The sequence below is a fragment of the Rana temporaria genome, chromosome 10 (assembly GCF_905171775.1).
Source record: "Rana temporaria chromosome 10, aRanTem1.1, whole genome shotgun sequence".
In the NCBI taxonomy this organism is placed as follows: domain Eukaryota; kingdom Metazoa; phylum Chordata; class Amphibia; order Anura; family Ranidae; genus Rana; species Rana temporaria.
The window spans coordinates 106,666,987-106,683,229 of NC_053498.1; the positions used below are offsets into that span (position 1 = coordinate 106,666,987).

General features: G+C 43.2%; 1 protein-coding gene across 8 annotated transcripts in view; it reads left to right on the forward strand.

The window, feature by feature from the left end:
• The window catches only part of PLCH2 (phospholipase C eta 2), a 924,207-nt gene that overhangs the window by 834,183 nt on the left and 73,781 nt on the right, over window positions 1-16,243 (forward strand). For all 8 annotated transcript variants that reach the window (XM_040325910.1, XM_040325911.1, XM_040325912.1 and 5 more), the window contains 4 exons: window positions 1,055-1,147; window positions 5,835-5,935; window positions 6,027-6,124; window positions 9,126-9,308. In XM_040325910.1, coding sequence (XP_040181844.1) covers window positions 1,055-1,147; window positions 5,835-5,935; window positions 6,027-6,124; window positions 9,126-9,308 — 475 coding nt within the window. The remainder of the gene's footprint in view (window positions 1-1,054; window positions 1,148-5,834; window positions 5,936-6,026; window positions 6,125-9,125; window positions 9,309-16,243) is intronic.

The window sequence follows — 16,243 nt, forward strand, 5'->3', positions numbered from 1 at the left end:
TCAGAAATGGCAGCCTCCAGATAGGTTTCCTTTAAAAAAATAAAAATAAGTTTTTGTCTGAAGTTATATTTTAATGCCCTCGCTAATTTCCTTTTATACTAACATCTGAAAATGTACTATTACCTAATGGAGTTTACATAAAATTTTAAGCATCATAAATATTTTAGCAATGGTTAAATAGTACAATATGTACAGTGGAAAATACGGGTGACCGCTGTGGAAGGACTGAAGGCTTTGGTTCCATTCTAGCAGGGGTGTCAAACTCTATTTCATCATGGGCCGCATCAGCATTATGATTGCCCTCAAAAGGGGCGGTTGTATCTGTAAGATTGGATGTCCAGCGCATCTCCTCCCCTTTACATTGGATGTCAAGAGCCACCCCATCAGAAGTGGAGTCCCCCACTCTCCCTTACATCACAGTGCACCTCCCTTTCCTTATGCTACTGCTGGGAAGAAGCTCGATGCATTGCTTGAAAGCAGAAAGTAAGGGTCTAGAGTAGGACCAGAGGAGGACTGGAGCTCTCCTGCAGCTGCAGGAGAGGTGCGAGGGCCACATGAAATGGCCTGGAGGGCCGGATTCGGCCCGCGGGCCTTGTGTTTGCCACCTATGCATTATAGGGACTGTTCTTGGGAAGAGGGAGCTATGAACTGATAAGGCAGCAGTCTTCTATAAAGCCACAGTGCACCCTAGTGGTGGATTATTGAATAATTAAGACTGTTCTGAGCTAAACTGATAAAAAAATGTCAGCATTTGAAAAACCTACAGAATGTTTATGAAATGTTAGTTTAGAAGTGGTGCCTGTACAGTTGTTTAAGAATGAAGGTGAAGCTGGAATTCAGTTTGATATTTTCCTGTAAAAACTGAACTGGAGGATACCAGAAAGTAGGTTTTGGTATAGAAAGTTTGCCAAGCCACCAGCAATCGGCACTGCTGTCATGGTGCTTACATTCAAAATGAAACCATTTAGCCATTAAATGTAAATTTTCTTTTCTGAAATGATAAATGTTACATGTGCTCACTGCCCACACTAACAAGGGGGTCTCCGTCTTTCAGAGTAAAACGGAAGAAGAACTGGAATCTGGAGAAGAGCCCAGCCCCAACAAGCGTCACAGTCGTTCCTTGATGGGAAGTTTTTCTAAGCACAAGGTGAAGGTTAGGGGTAGTCTATCCTAGATCATAGAAAATGGATGAATAAGGGAAAGACAACTATTTGGACTTTTAAGGCACTGTATATGAAAATGTCATAGCAACAACATTTGTTTTTTTTATAAGTTAGTGTTGCTAAACCCAGGACCCTGCATTCACTATATCTGGTCCCCCACAGAACATGGAAATGCAATAGTTTTAGTAAATATAAATCGCTAAATACCTTTTCTCATCAGCAGTATATAGCAGGCTTGTGACTTATATTAGTGTCTGGTTAAAGCTTGCAGGAGGAGTTTTCATTCTCCCCAGATTGTCCTATGAGGCTGCAGGACCCCTGACACTCTGTCTGGGCAGTGCTAATGGGCCCTGTGCGGATCACATGCACCCTCACAAGAAGAAAAAAACTCTCCAGCAATACACACCAAACTGAGTATGTGCAGCTTGCCCCCAAAGGCTCTGTTCTATCAGGAGATGGTTTGGGACTGTGGAAGAAGGGGAGGATCAGAGAGGATAGGATCAAAAAGCCTTTTTACACAATGGAGAATAACCCCTTAGGTTCCACATTGATCATAACAAGCATACTTTACTGCATATACACACTGATTTTACTGTTGTGGGTTTAGTAACACTTTAAGACCAAGTTTATTCTTGCATCATATTCAAATCTAATAAAACTGGCAATGTTGGTCCTATTATTTTATATACACAACACTTCTGTATTTATTATGCCATGATAGCACTGGAAACCAACCATCACATCAGTACAACATGTAAAAAATATGCAGGGCTGTCTTTAAGGCAGGGCAAAAGGGGCAGCTGCCCTGGGCCCTGTCATTGTTGTGGGGCCAAAAGTAGCTGGCTCATATTTGCCAACTATCCCAGTTTAAATTCCCTTGAAGTTTTAGTCCAGTGCTGTGTCCTGATATCTCGGTGTGAAGTGCTGCTACAAATGCTGCTCAGCTCTGCCCTAATTGTTGTGTACAAATGACTCACCTGCAGACCCTGTGTTTACATGTCATTCATATGTAAATAACTGAGGCCGGCGGCATTCATATGTAAATAAAGGTGACATTTATATGTGTATCATGCCCCTCTGCAGTGAAGAGATGATGTGCTGTAACCTCTAGCAACCAATCAGTGAACAATATTATTGTACAGTAATCTCTAGCAACCAATCAATAAGAAGAAATGATGTGCTGTAACCTCTAGCAACTTATCAGTGAGCTGTAATGTGTGCTGTAACCTCTAGCAACCAGTCAATAAGTGGTAATGATATATTGTAACCTCTGGCAACCAATCGCAATCACTGCCTGATCTGATACAGTAAACTGATTTTATGTCTAGCTGATATTTATTGTGTGTCTCAGAGCAGGGGGGAGAGCAAAACTGCATGGGGGGGGGGGGGGGGGTGGCGGCAAGAAAGTGTTTGCCCAGGGTTCAATCAACCTTAAAGACGACCCGGCACATATGTACGAATATGTCTTCATGGTACTACCTTTAGTACATCATGGCAGGTAGGGCTCTATGCATTTCACAGTCAAAGTTGCTTCCTCAGGAGCGCAGTACAGAAGGATCTACTATAACAAATTTTACAAATCAAATTATATTTCCTTTTTACATAATTCTACCTATATTTATTGTAGATCATTTTGTACTTTGCTTGTACCTTGCCCCTGATGAAGCAGCTTCGGCTGTGAAACGTATAGAGCTATACCTGCCATGATGTACAAAGGGTAGCACCATGAAGACATAATGGTACATATGTGTCAGAATTTGTGCTGATGTTTGTTTTTCAGGGATATCATGGTATCCTAAGCTCACATATACAAACTATAGGGCCAATATTATAATTTTTTATTCGGTTTTAATGCTATCTAATAATAAACTTTGTTTTTTAACTTTTGTTTTTATGTTGTTGCTATGAGATTTTCATGACTTGAAAGTCTTAAATAGTTGTTTTTCGCTTGTCCAAATGTTTGAGGATGTAGCACGCACTTTACTACCCTCGCGCCTTTCTTGCATTAATTGATGTGTTTGGGGCAGGGCCCTCTTATCAGCATTATGGGCCCCTGGGCAAAGTAATGAACTGGGGTCCATACCAGCATGCCCCAATTTACGCACCTACTCCTATGAATTAAATAAATAAATAGTTCATAGCATGATAGAATTAAATATATAGGGGCAGATCCACAAAAGAATTACGCCGGCGTATCAATTGATACGCCGGCGTAATTTTAAATTTCCCGCGTCGTATCTTTGTTTTGTATCCACAAAACAAGATACGACGGCATCTCGGGTCGATCCGACAGGCGTACATCTTAGTACGCCGTCGGATCTAAGATGCAATTTTTCGGCGGCCGCTAGGTGGCATTTCCGTCGAATTCCGCGTTGAGTATGCAAATTAGCTAGTTACGGCGATCCACGAACGTACGTCCGGCCGGCGCATTTTTTTACGTCGTTTGCGTTTGGCTTTTTCCGGCGTATGGTTAAAGCTACTGTTATGAGGCGTACGCAATGTTAAGTATGGCCGTCATTCCCGCGTAGAAATTTGACATTTTTACGTCCTTTGCGTAAGTCGTTCGCGAATAGGGATTTGCATAGAATGACGTCACCGTCGGAAGCATTGGCTTGTTCCGGGTTCATTTCAAACATGTGCACTGGGATACCCCCACGGACGGCGCATGCACAGTTAAAAAAAAAAAACGTTGTTTACGTCGGGTCACGACGTATTTACATAAAACACTCCCCCATCACAGACATTTGAATGCCGCGCCGTTACACCGCCAAAGATACACTACGCCGCCGTAACTTACTGCGCGAATTCTTTGAGGATTAAAAAAAAAGGTAAGTTACGGCGGCGTAGTGTATCTTTGGCGGCTTAACGGCGTGGCATTCAAATCTCTGTGATGGGAGATTATGGACACAGGAACTTGACAATAGGGCCATGTCACATTGGCAATCCTGGAACCTAATCTGGACTAAATGAAATGGACTTTAGACGGTACAAGTAAATATAGTAGAAAATCTATAGATATATTTATTCATAAAAAGAAAAGATATATGAAGAAAGGAATAATGTACAAAACTTTGTGAACAAAATAGTACAATACCAGCATATTATCACAGTACATCATTTAGGAAATTGGCAAACCTATCTCTACCAAGAATTCACCAGTAACAGAATTGCTGGAAAGTGTAGGAAGCAACTGCTAAAACTGCAAAAGTCATTAGTATGGAAGTGTCGCTTTGCTCTTCAAGCCAGCGGGAGAGTGATGCATGCAGGCAGAGGAGTGATCCTGCCTCTGGCAAGTTTCCGTCAGTAGCTGGATCCCTAGTGTTACACAGTGTCATGATATAAGAAATTGTAATGTGGTTTAACTGTCCTGTAGCTACCAAAAATGGTAAGGTGTGTGGGACTATCCATTTAAATACTCCTTCACAATGATTTGTACCAGTTTCAACATTTCGAAGGAAAAGTTTGTTTTTGCTCAGTATTAATTGAATAGAAAGTTTTGAAAGTAATAAAATTGTTTCACCTGTCTACCCCCGTAGGGGTTGTAGATGAGACAGCCAGGCACACAACATCTTCAGCTTTCGTTTAAACACTTAAGCTTTGTTTTTTTAGAGGGGTAATAACTTGGATGGGGATAGCAATTATGGGGGTTGACCAACTTGATGGCAACATAATCAGGGAAAACTCCCTCCCTATATACAGCTCCAATTTATTCTTCTCCTTTACTCTTTTAGTAGCCAACGGTCACTGTTGGATCAGCAACAGCCCCTTACAGGTTAGGAACACTCAGGAAGTAGCACACAGTGTTGTAAACTGCATCCTGGGGTACCTACACAACTCCCTTGTAGACACTGATCCCAGTTTTACCACTGCAGCCCACCTGACTGACTCTTCTCCGCCGGCCCACCCGGCTGACTCTTCTCCGCCGGCCCACCCGGCTGACTCTTCTCCGCTGGCCCACCCGGCTGACTCTTCTCCGCCGGCCCACCTGGCTGACTCTTCTCCGCCGGCCCACCTGGCTGACTCTTCTCCGCCGGCCCACCAGGCTGACTCTTCTCCGCCGGCCCACCCGGCTGATTTCCCAGAGATCTCCCAAGGCAAGGTTAAAGAAGTTTTAAGCACACCGCTATCTTCCAGAAAGACCTGCTTAGAATGGCAGTCCCTGCATCATGCTGTAGTTCTTACACTGTCCTCCTTGCCCCCACTTCCTCTCAGGGAAGACTCCTTTCAAGCTTATCCTTTTGTCAGGATCCTCCCAGGCCAGCTCCTGAGCCCAGCCTGAGGCAGAGTACCCCCATCCCCCAGACTAGGGGGGTTTGCCTTAAGGGCCACCGACAGTCCCCTCAGCACACCATCTCCATCTTCCACCTGACTCCCCTGCTGGCATGACTCATTCATATTTAAGGGCTCACTTATACACTGCCAGGCTCACCACCTGGTGATTGGCTAAGTTCCTCTAAATATACAGAACAACCCTCCTAACATCCACCCTCCAGCTTCCAGAATGTTCTCCAACTTTCCAAAACCATCAGGAGACAACAGAGAGCTTCCTGCATGAGTCATTCAGCCCTGAACGCTAATAACCCTGACCCAGATTAAGACTTGCATGTTTTAAACATGTCAGTGTATACATTTTCCTGAGCTCACACTAATAATTCTTTCTTTTTGCTATAGAAAAAAGGTGGGCGTATTAAAAAGTGTTCAAGTTTAGAAGAAGGTGATGATAGTCTGGAACAGCAGGGAACCTTGGCCAGAACATCTCTACATTACAGCAGGTATAAAGACGTCATCTGCTGTATTTTTTTGCTCCATCAACCTTTTCAAACCCTATACTGAATAATGAATAATCTTTTATTTGTCTCTTAGGATGAACAGGCAAAAGAAGACAATGAAGCTTTCAAGGGCGCTGTCAGATTTGGTGAAATACACAAAGTCAGTTGGTATCCACGATGTGGATACAGAAAGTAAGTGGCAGTCAAGTGCTAAAATGATCTAGTTTATTGTAAAGGTCCTTTCTATTAAGGTTTGACTCCAGCAAAAGAATATATTTTTTGTTTTGGGTCCTTTGGAAAGGGAAATAGTTAAAATGCCAGATCATTACTTATGTAATTGACCATATCAATGAGTCTCCTTCATTTCCTGTCCCAGTGACACTTCTAGGAGTAATGACGGTTATGGTTGTCATCAAGATAGGAGGTCAAGGATCGTATTAACACAAAAAATCTCGAACCCTTACCCATAATGCTAAAAAAAAATGTGCCCCGATTCTGTCCATGTCTGTGTTTGGGAGATTTAACATTCCTTCCTGTCCTGATAGAAATTAAAGGGAATTCCCCTCAATAGTCACTTGTGGCAATAAAAACCTGACAGAGGTTCTAACCCTTCATCCGATTCAAGACAAATATAAAACTTGTGATTGAAGTTGGCATGTTAAATGCCTGATATGACATACATAGATAATCCAGCTGATATGACTTTCATCATGACTGCAAAAAAACACATTTTGTTTCACTCTTGTGCCTGCTAGAGTCCTGAATTGCATGATAATCCTCCATCTTTGCAAGATGTGTGTGAGATAGCGCTGGACCTACAAAAGTAAAAGTTGGTTCCGATGGAATGTTCTGGTATCTGCTGGCTGCAGGTTCGCCTACTTCAGACTAAGGATGAGCTTAGGCGTGTTCGCACAGTCCACGTGCAGAGCCTGCCAGAAAGTCGGCACCGCGCTGCGCTAATCACAGGCAGGGAGACATTTCCCGATCTCTGCAGCCGAGCATCGGGACAATGTCTCCCTGTCTGTGATTAGTGCAGCGTGGTGCCAACTTCCTGGAGGGCTCTGCACGTGGACTGTGCGAACACGCCAGAGCTCATCCTTCAGACTACATTCCAATAAGTTCTGGAATATAGTGGGTTGGGAGAGGCAGACTCTGGGATGAATAGTCATGCAACCTTGTGATCGCTGAACAAAAAATACATAATGGGCCAAAAAAACTTTGGAAAATAATCTTTGCTAGTAGTAAGTACATTGTCTGTATTTCAAGCATGATTCAAGAATTGTATCAAAATGACACCTGTAGACCTCTTTGTGGTCAACGCGAAATGATCCCGTGCACAGCTTAATCACCTAGAATCCTTCTATCCTCTAACGGATGGATTGCTGCCATTGTCTTTCCTTAAAGTAGATCTAAACCTCTCCTGACTTGAAGAGTGAGGGCCAGATTCTCGTATCTCCGCGCAATTTTGGGCAGGCGTAATGTATCTGATTTAGGTTACGCCTCCGCAACTTACACGGGCAAGTGCTGTATTCTCAAAGCACTTGCTCCGTAAGTTGCGGCGGCGTAGCGTAAATCGGCCGGCGTAAGCCCGCCTAATTCAAATTTGGATCAGGGGGGCGTGTTTTATGTAAATCTACTGTGACCCGACGTGATTGACGTTTTTCCCGAACGGCGCATGCGCCGTCCGTGGAATTTCCCAGTGTGCATTGCTCCAAAGTACGCCGCAAGGACGTCATTGATTTCGACGTGAACGTAAATGACGTCCAGCCCCATTCACAGACGACTTGCGCAAACTACGTAACTTTTTCAAATTTCAACGCGGGAAGGACGGCCATACTTAACATTGATGCGCCGCACTTATGCCACCATATAGCAGGGGCGACTATACGTCGGGAAAAGCCTAATGTAAACGTCCTAACTTTACTGCGTCGGCGGCGTGTACGTTCGGGAATTTGCATATCTAGCTAATTTGCATACTCGATGCAGACTTCGACGGAAGCGCCACCTAGCGGTCAAAAAAAATGCAGTTTAGATTCGACAGCGTAAGAGACTTACGCCTGTCGGATCTAATGGATATCTATGCGTAACTGATTCTAAGAATCAGTCGCATAGATAAGACGGGTCAGATTAGGACTTACATGGCGCTGCGCCGTCGTAAGTCCTTTGAGAATCTGGGCCTAAGGTTTTATCATAACTGCACATGTATTTCCCCATGTGTTCTTCAGCTGGAGCATATAGGGAGAGAAGTTTAATCTGTTTGTATTAAATCTATGTAATTTATTTAAAGTTGAACCTCGGATTACGAGCGCAATCCTTTCCAGGAGTATGCTCGTAATCCAAAGTACTCGCACATCAAAGCGAGTTTTCCCATGAAACAAAAATAATTAGTTCCGCATTGACTTCAATGGGATGCAATACCGAATGGGGCCAGAGATGTGGGGGCGCCAGAGAGCGCAGAAAACAGCCGAAAAGGCCCAAGGACACTTCGGCTCATTTCCTGTGCCCCTGTACCTCAGGCCAAATGAGGTACTGCAGGCCTATTTAGCTTGAATTCTGCTTGTCTTGCGAGTCAACACTCACAAACCGAGTCAGAATTTAAAAAGAGTTGCTCGCAAATCTAAACGCTCTCAAACCAAGTTACTCTTAAACTGAGGTTCCACTGTATTAGTTATTCCATTTATTAAGTGTATTACGTTTATTGCATAAACCTTTTTATGACGGTAAGGGACACCAGTAGTTTAAAATTCACTGTTTGTAGAAATATTGCTTTATGCAAATCTCATACCTGTGGGCCTTTTCTATCACCCATGAAGCCTGACTGAATTATTCCCAATCTAATGTCTGGGATTTTTCTAGAACCTGGTGTCTATTTTTAGAAGAGACACAGAGTCAGAAAATACAGTACATTTTATAAGTATGAGAAGAAATTTGACAACATATGTGAGTCAAGGTCATCTGAAAATGTTCTTTGCACAGGAATTGGGAACAGAGGTTCCAGCTCCACATAACAAACCATTGTAGGCCATTGTTATCCTGTAGCTTTTGTATTGTAATTACTGAGCAGCATAGTAACATTTCTCATGCCGTGGTATTATGAGATGACCTCTCAGGACAGTAGAAACAACCTTGTACCAGAATGCATTGACTTGAAGTGATGATCATGACATGTTTTGATTTACTCTTCTTTCCACAGTATCTTGCAGCTGGCAGGTTTCGTCATTTAGCGAGACAAAAGCACATCAAATACTTCAGCAGAAGCCAGCACAGTTCGTTCGTTTCAACCAGCACCAGCTCTCTCGCATCTACCCTTCATCCTACAGAGTGGATTCCAGCAATTACAACCCACAGCCCTTCTGGAATGCCGGCTGTCAGCTAGGTGAGGAGTCATTGAAGCTGAAATACGTTCCTTTCCCTCTCATTGTGTAGCCACCAGGAGAATTAGGCTAAGGGACACAGGGCAGTTTTGGAGTCTCTCTCTCGCTCTCTATCTATCTATCTATCTATATATATATATATATATATATATATAATATATATATATATTAGGGCTGTTACTGATCACAATTTTTCTGTTCGATTAATCGTTTTTTTTTTTAATCGACTAATTTCGATTAATTATAACGCACATACAGATCCAACTACTTTTAGCTGATCTCCTTGCAGGCTGATTCCCAGTGCAGCTAACAACAACTGGAAAAATGGATAGCATGATACAAAGGCAGCGCTCGATGGGAATAGCATTAAAACTTTTATAGTCTATAAGTAGGTAACCAAATAAATATTGCACTGGAGATAAAATCGATGTAGCTACATAAACTGTAAAAATGGTGCGAGTAATACCAAACGGTAACAAAAGCAGTCATAAAAGCATGTAGCGAAGTATGATACTGGTATAAAAATGTGTACGATGCCACTGCTGAATCCAGATGAGGAGAGGTTAACATCAGTCCGTCGGCATGTAGATGTCCCATGAAGGGAACTATCACAACTCCCAGTGGATGGTTGTAGAATCCCAGGTTGATAAAGGGAAGTGATAGAGGGAAGTGTAACAGCCCTTGCATGTGGCAGATAGTGAGGTCCCGCCGGCATGCAGATATGAAGGCACAGCAAAGGAGCCCTTCAGATGGACATGGCAAGCCCCGCCGGTTTCCGTGACATTACTGGATCTCCGACGGAACTCCCTGAAGGCCCAGAAGCCGGCGGAGAGGTGAGTACCAATCAAAAGAATTTTAATCGGTCAAAAAGATTTTGATCGATCAATCGATTAATTAAAAGTTAATTTGCACAGCCCTAATATATATATACATACACTGCAAGCTGTTATTTCAAGAATCCCCCTTCCCAACATTGCAATTCCTGGGCTCTCCTGATCCAGTCCAGTCACTGACTGGACACAGGGGGAGATGGAGAAACATTTGTTCCCTGTTCTCTGTGAATAATGAAGCTGGAGGTGACGAGTATTTCTTATTTTTAAGGTTAAAAGTTTGACGCCATTCCATGAGCGGGCGCAATTTTGAAGCGTAACATGTTGGGTATCATTTTACTCGGCGTAACATTACCTTTCACAATATAAAAATAAATTGGGCTAACTTTACTGTCTTATTTTTTAATTAAAAAAAGTGATTTTTTTTCCCCAAAAAGTGCGCTTGTAAGACCGCTGCGCAAATACGGTGTGACAAAAAGTATTGCAATGACCGCCATTTTATTCTCTAGGGTGTTAGAAAAAAATATATATAATATTTGGGGGTTTTAAGTAATTTTCTAGCAAAAAAAAGTATTTTAATCTTGTAAACACCAAATCGGGAAAAACAGTCAAGTAGGTAGATTCAGGTACATTGGATTAAAGTTACGGCGGCGTAGCTTAGCGTGTTTAGGCTACGCCGCCGTAAATTAGCTAGGCTAGTAATGATTCTCAATATGCTTGCCTGCTAATATACAGCGGCGTAGCCTAAAGCAGGCGGGCGTAAGGGCGCCCAATTCAAATGTGTTGGGGGGGCGTGTTTAATGTTAATGAGGCTTGACCTCACGTTTTTTACGCTCTTTTAAACTGCGTATACGCCGGGCGCCTACATTTCCCAGTGTGCATTGCGGCTACGTACGCCGCACGGGCCTATTGATTTCAACGTGGACGTAAACAACGTAAATCCCGATTCGCGGACGAATTACGCAAACAACGTAAAAAAAATTTAATCTGGCGGTGGGAACGGCGGCCATACTTTAACATTGTTATTCCACCTAATAGGTGGAATAACTTTAGGCCTGCTAATGCCTTATGGAAGCGGCGTAAAACTACTGCGGCGGCTGGGCGTTCGTTCGTGAATCGGCGTATCAACTCATTTACATATTCTACGCCGACCGTAATGGAAGCGCCACCTAGCGGCCATCCGAAAAATTGCAACCTAAGATAGGACGGCGCAGATGCGCGGGAGTGACGTCATCGCGACTCTGTCCATTGACAGCGCTGGAGTCCGCAAACCCAGAAGAAACACTGGGGAAGATGTTGGCCGTGTCAGCGGTGTGCGGGCACTGCTGTAAGGCTTTGTTCTAAGGTAAGTATTATTATTTTTTTTACAGGGGTTTGCAACCTCTTTAAACCCAAAACCAAAAATGTCATGTTTTGCAGATTAACAATCATTAGATGTGATGGCTACATTCGTTTTTTTTTTTTCCCACGTTTTTTATTTCACCTGGTGATCCAGCGGGTAGCACTCTTCTTGTTTTAGGATGTCTCCACTCTGAATGGAGGAGCAATGGGCAGCAGCATTGTCAGTTTGGGGAGAGGGTAGTGCTAGATACACTATAAGATCTATGGCTATGACTAACAAATTGAACCAAAACTCCAGCTAACATTTTTCAAGCAGTTACAGCAGCAATTTTTGTTTTAATTTTAGGGATAAAGGTTTTACATACATGATTAAAAGCTGACCCTATTATAAGCATCCTTGTCATTGTTGAATGGTTTGTTTTACCCTCTAGCTGCTACTTTTTCTGGACAGTTTGGTCTGTTAAATGAAGTTCCAAAATAACAGGCTTGCTGGCCAGATCTATAGGTGAAAATAAAGGAAATAAAGCCTAAAATAGAAAACTACTGTAGCCACCACACTTAAAAACGGGTAAGCTGCATTATAATAATTTTGCGGTTTAATACAGCTTTAAAGCTTTAAAGCATGGGTCTTCAAACTACGGCCCTCCAGGTGTTCAGGAACTACAATTCCCATCATGCCTAGTCATGTCTGTGAATGTCAGAGTTTTGCAATGCCTCATGGGATTTGTAGTTCGGCAACAGCTGGAGGGCCGCAGTTTGAGGATCCCTGCTTTAAAGGGTCACTAAAGGGAAAAAAAAATGTTGCCTAAAATTAATGTCTGCAAGGTAGACAGACAGAATAGTGTAATGATTCTGTTAAAAAACGAGTAAATACCTTCATCTATATCACCTCCGGCGTTCTAGTTTCTGTTCTCTCATTCACTTCCTGGTTTGCGGCGCTCGTTCATGTAAGAACTACATTTCCCAGTATGCATTGTGGCACACCCAGTAATTCACACCTCCTTGAAGTCTCTAACACGTAGAGAGCATCCTGCCACACAGATGTAGTTCCCAGGAGGGGGTGAGCACGTCACTGACCACCGCAGTAAAGTCTCACATTACGGTGGTGAGTAATCAGACAAGCAGGAAGTGAACAGAACAGAGAAGAAATAGAAAAACTTCTGAGCAAAAACGAACAATGAGGAAGTGAAATAAGGAATGTCTGCAGGTAAAGGATGCTTATTATGGAAAAAATGTTTTCCTTTACAACCCCTTTAAGCACTTACCATTTACAAAGTGTATTCACACAGTCTGCAGTAATGAATAGAGAGATTGATATGGTCACTAGGTGGTAACTGCTTCTTAGTAATTCCAATTTCTCAATGTCATTTGATGCCATGCCAACACAGAGGAACCTGTGATTTTCCAGCTGCTGTTGAGCTACAGTCTTCCTCTTGCTCAGCTGGACCATCTACCAAGCTGTCTCATACGGTGCTTAGAGCAAGTTTCTAATTCAGCAGCTTAACCAACCCTATCGTAGCGTGCGTTTGATGCCAGGCGCAAAGTTGTAAACCTCCAACAGGAGGGCACATCTGTGTCAGCCGCAGAAACGAGCCCACGAATATGAACGTGGATCATTTCAATACCCGACACATGAAACTCCGAGACATCTCCGTCTCTTGCCACGTCTTGGCATTAAGAACTTTGTGAGGGATATATATTTCTTCTCTTAGAACAGACTTGTCTTGCAGATACTGTTCTGTTTCTATAGAAACAATCTTGATGAAAGGAGACAAAATAACCGACAGCAAGGAAGATGTATGCGAAGGCACGAAAAAACCCATGTGCTCCTGTAAGTGTTCTACGGGAAGGTGCTTGAGCTGAGTTTTTTGGTGTTGCCGGTAATGGATATAAACTGTCACAAGGGTGTATATCTGATTGCACAAGACGTGATTTTGTGTTACCCAAAGCAACCAATCAGATCTTGCCATTTATCCTTAAATTTGCTGCAGGGTACTGCACATTTTCTTTGCCTTATTAAAGTAAGAGCAGATAGGCTTGTTTAACACCCTAACGGCCAGAAGTACTTAAAGTGGTTGTAAACCCACTTTTTGTACTTTTACCTACAGGTAAGCCTATAACAAGGCTTACCTGTAGGTAAGGAGAATATCTCCTAAACCTGCACGGTTTAGGAGATATTCCCCTCGCAATGCGCCGCTGCGCATGCGCAGGGGGATCTACGGCGATACCCGGAAGACACGCCGAGGCAAGATGAAATCTCGCTCGGCGTGAACCAGGTTAGTGCTACGCACCTCGTTTCGAGGTGAGTATTTCATAATGAGCTAATATGCGGTGCATATTAGCTCATTATGACTTTTCCCTTACAGGAGGAAAAAAAAAATTGTTTTCATGCGGGTTTACAACCGCTTTAAAAATTTTGTGAGCAGACTTGATCCTGCAGTTTTAGGTGTTCAATTTTTTTACATTTTACCTTTTTTTATATTTTTCTGCCTTTCATGCTGATCTCCTTGGCTTTCTGCGGTAGAGAAGAGAAGATCCGATGCTTTAGGCAGTGCGAAAGTCTTTTTGGGGATGTCTCTACCAGCTTTGCACATCTAGAGAGGGGAATTTTGCCCATTCTTCTTTGCAAAATAGCTCAAGCTCTGTCAGATTGGATGGAGAGTGTCTGTGAACAGCAATTTTTATGTCTTGCCACAGATTCTCAATTGTATTTAGGTCTGGACCTCGACTGGGCCATTCTAACGTATGACCAGAGCTTTTTTTCCCAGAAAATAGGTGCAGGAACTCAACCACGACCCGTTCAGATTTCACAAACAATAGAAGGGTCTTACAGGTGCATTAAATACCAGGATTGCATTACATACAGAGTGCAGAGTTCAGGGGGGGTTACACACAGAGTGCAGAGCTGTCACTTGTAAACACAGAAACCAGACTTCTGTGTTTACAAGTGATTGTGGTGAGCCGGCACCAAAGGGTCTGAACCAGAGGTGGTGGAACTGAGTTCCCCCAAGTTCCCCCTGAAAAAAAGCCCTGCGTATGACTATGCTTTGATTTATTTTAAACCATTCTATTGTAGCTCTGGCTGTATGTTTAGGGTTTCCTTCTAAGATTGCCCTGTATTTGGCTCTATCCATCTTCCCATTAACCCCTGACCAGCTTTCCTATTCTTGCTGAAGAAAAGCATCCCCACAACATGATGCTGCCACCACCATCTTTCACGGTGGGGATTCAGTGTTCAGGGAGATGTGCAGTGTTACGGCCATGTCTTGGAAGGTTTGCAGTTGTGCCATACAATGCTTTCTGAACAGCGATTCCTGGAGAGGCGTCCTTGCCACTCGTAACGATCATGCGATGCACAGCACAAAGTGTGGGTTGTTGGACTATCAGGGTGATGCTGGATAGATGCCTGATGATCAGCAAGCAGGCATGGGCATTTCTGGGCCGGGTTGGAATGTCGTACACCCCGTGGTAGGCCGCAACCTCTCCCTCTCGGAACAGAGAGGCCTGTCGAACACCAGGCCCAGGAGCAAGAGAGCGTAGCACGCGTCTCTGGTCTCTTTTTTGCTCTTCCCAGCATTCTCTCTGTTGGCAAAGATCCTTGGGATATGAAGTCAGAGTGCATAGTCATACAGAGTAATTGCCATTCTGAGGAACTACCAATCCCACAATCCATTTGGGTCGGCTCACAGATATAATGTCAGCTAGTGATGCTGAGCACTAGAGGGGACAATACAGTACATAGAAATGATCTGAAATTGCTATGCTTTGCAATTGTAGTCCACATTGCTACACTCGCTTTTCCCGAAAAAAAAAAAAAGAAATGCCAAATGTGGCATAGGAGGAGGGCTTAAAGCAGAACTTCCCCTCTTGGGTAGCTTTAAGACAAAGTTTTCAAATCATTTACAATGGCAATGGCACTTAAACCCCCTTCCTGCCCAGAGGACTTTTTGCGATTCGGCACTGCGTCGCTTTAACTGACAATTGCGCGGTCGTGCGACGTGGCTCCCAAACAAAATTGACGTCCTTTTTTTCCCACAAATAGAGCTTTCTTTTGGTGGTATTGGATCACCTCTGTGGTTTTATTTTTTGCGCTATAAACAAAAATAGAGCGCCAATTTTGAAAAAAAATAAAAAAAATGTTACTTGTTGCTGTAATAAATAGCTAAATTTTTTTTAAAAAACATTTTTTATCCTCTATCTAGGCCGATACGTATTCTACATATTTTTATTAAAAAAAAAAATCGCAATAAGCGACTGGTTTGCGCAAAAGTTATAGCGCCTACAAAATAAGGGACAGAATTTTTTTTTTTTTTTTTTTTTACTAGTAATGGCGGCGATCTGCGATTTTTATTGCGACTGCGACATTATGGTGGACACATCGGACACTTTTGACACATTTTTGGCACCATTCACATTTATACTGCAATCAGTGCTATACATATGCACTAATTACTGTATAAATGTGACTGGCAGGGAAGGGGTTAACACTAGGGGGTGAGGAAGGGGTTAAATGTGTACCCTAATTAGTGTTCCAACTGTGGGGGGAGGGGGGTGACTGGGGGAGGTGACCGATCTGTGTCTCTATGTACAAGGGACACAGATCGGTCTCCTCTCTCCCTGACAGCACCGCTGTCTGTGAGAGCCGGCAATGAGAGATGATCTCATATGTTTACATATGAAATCATCTCTCATTGGCCGCAGAGATCGCCTAGCAAACAGGCACTCCGATTGGCCGTTCACGGCGATCTGTGATTGGCTGTGTCCAA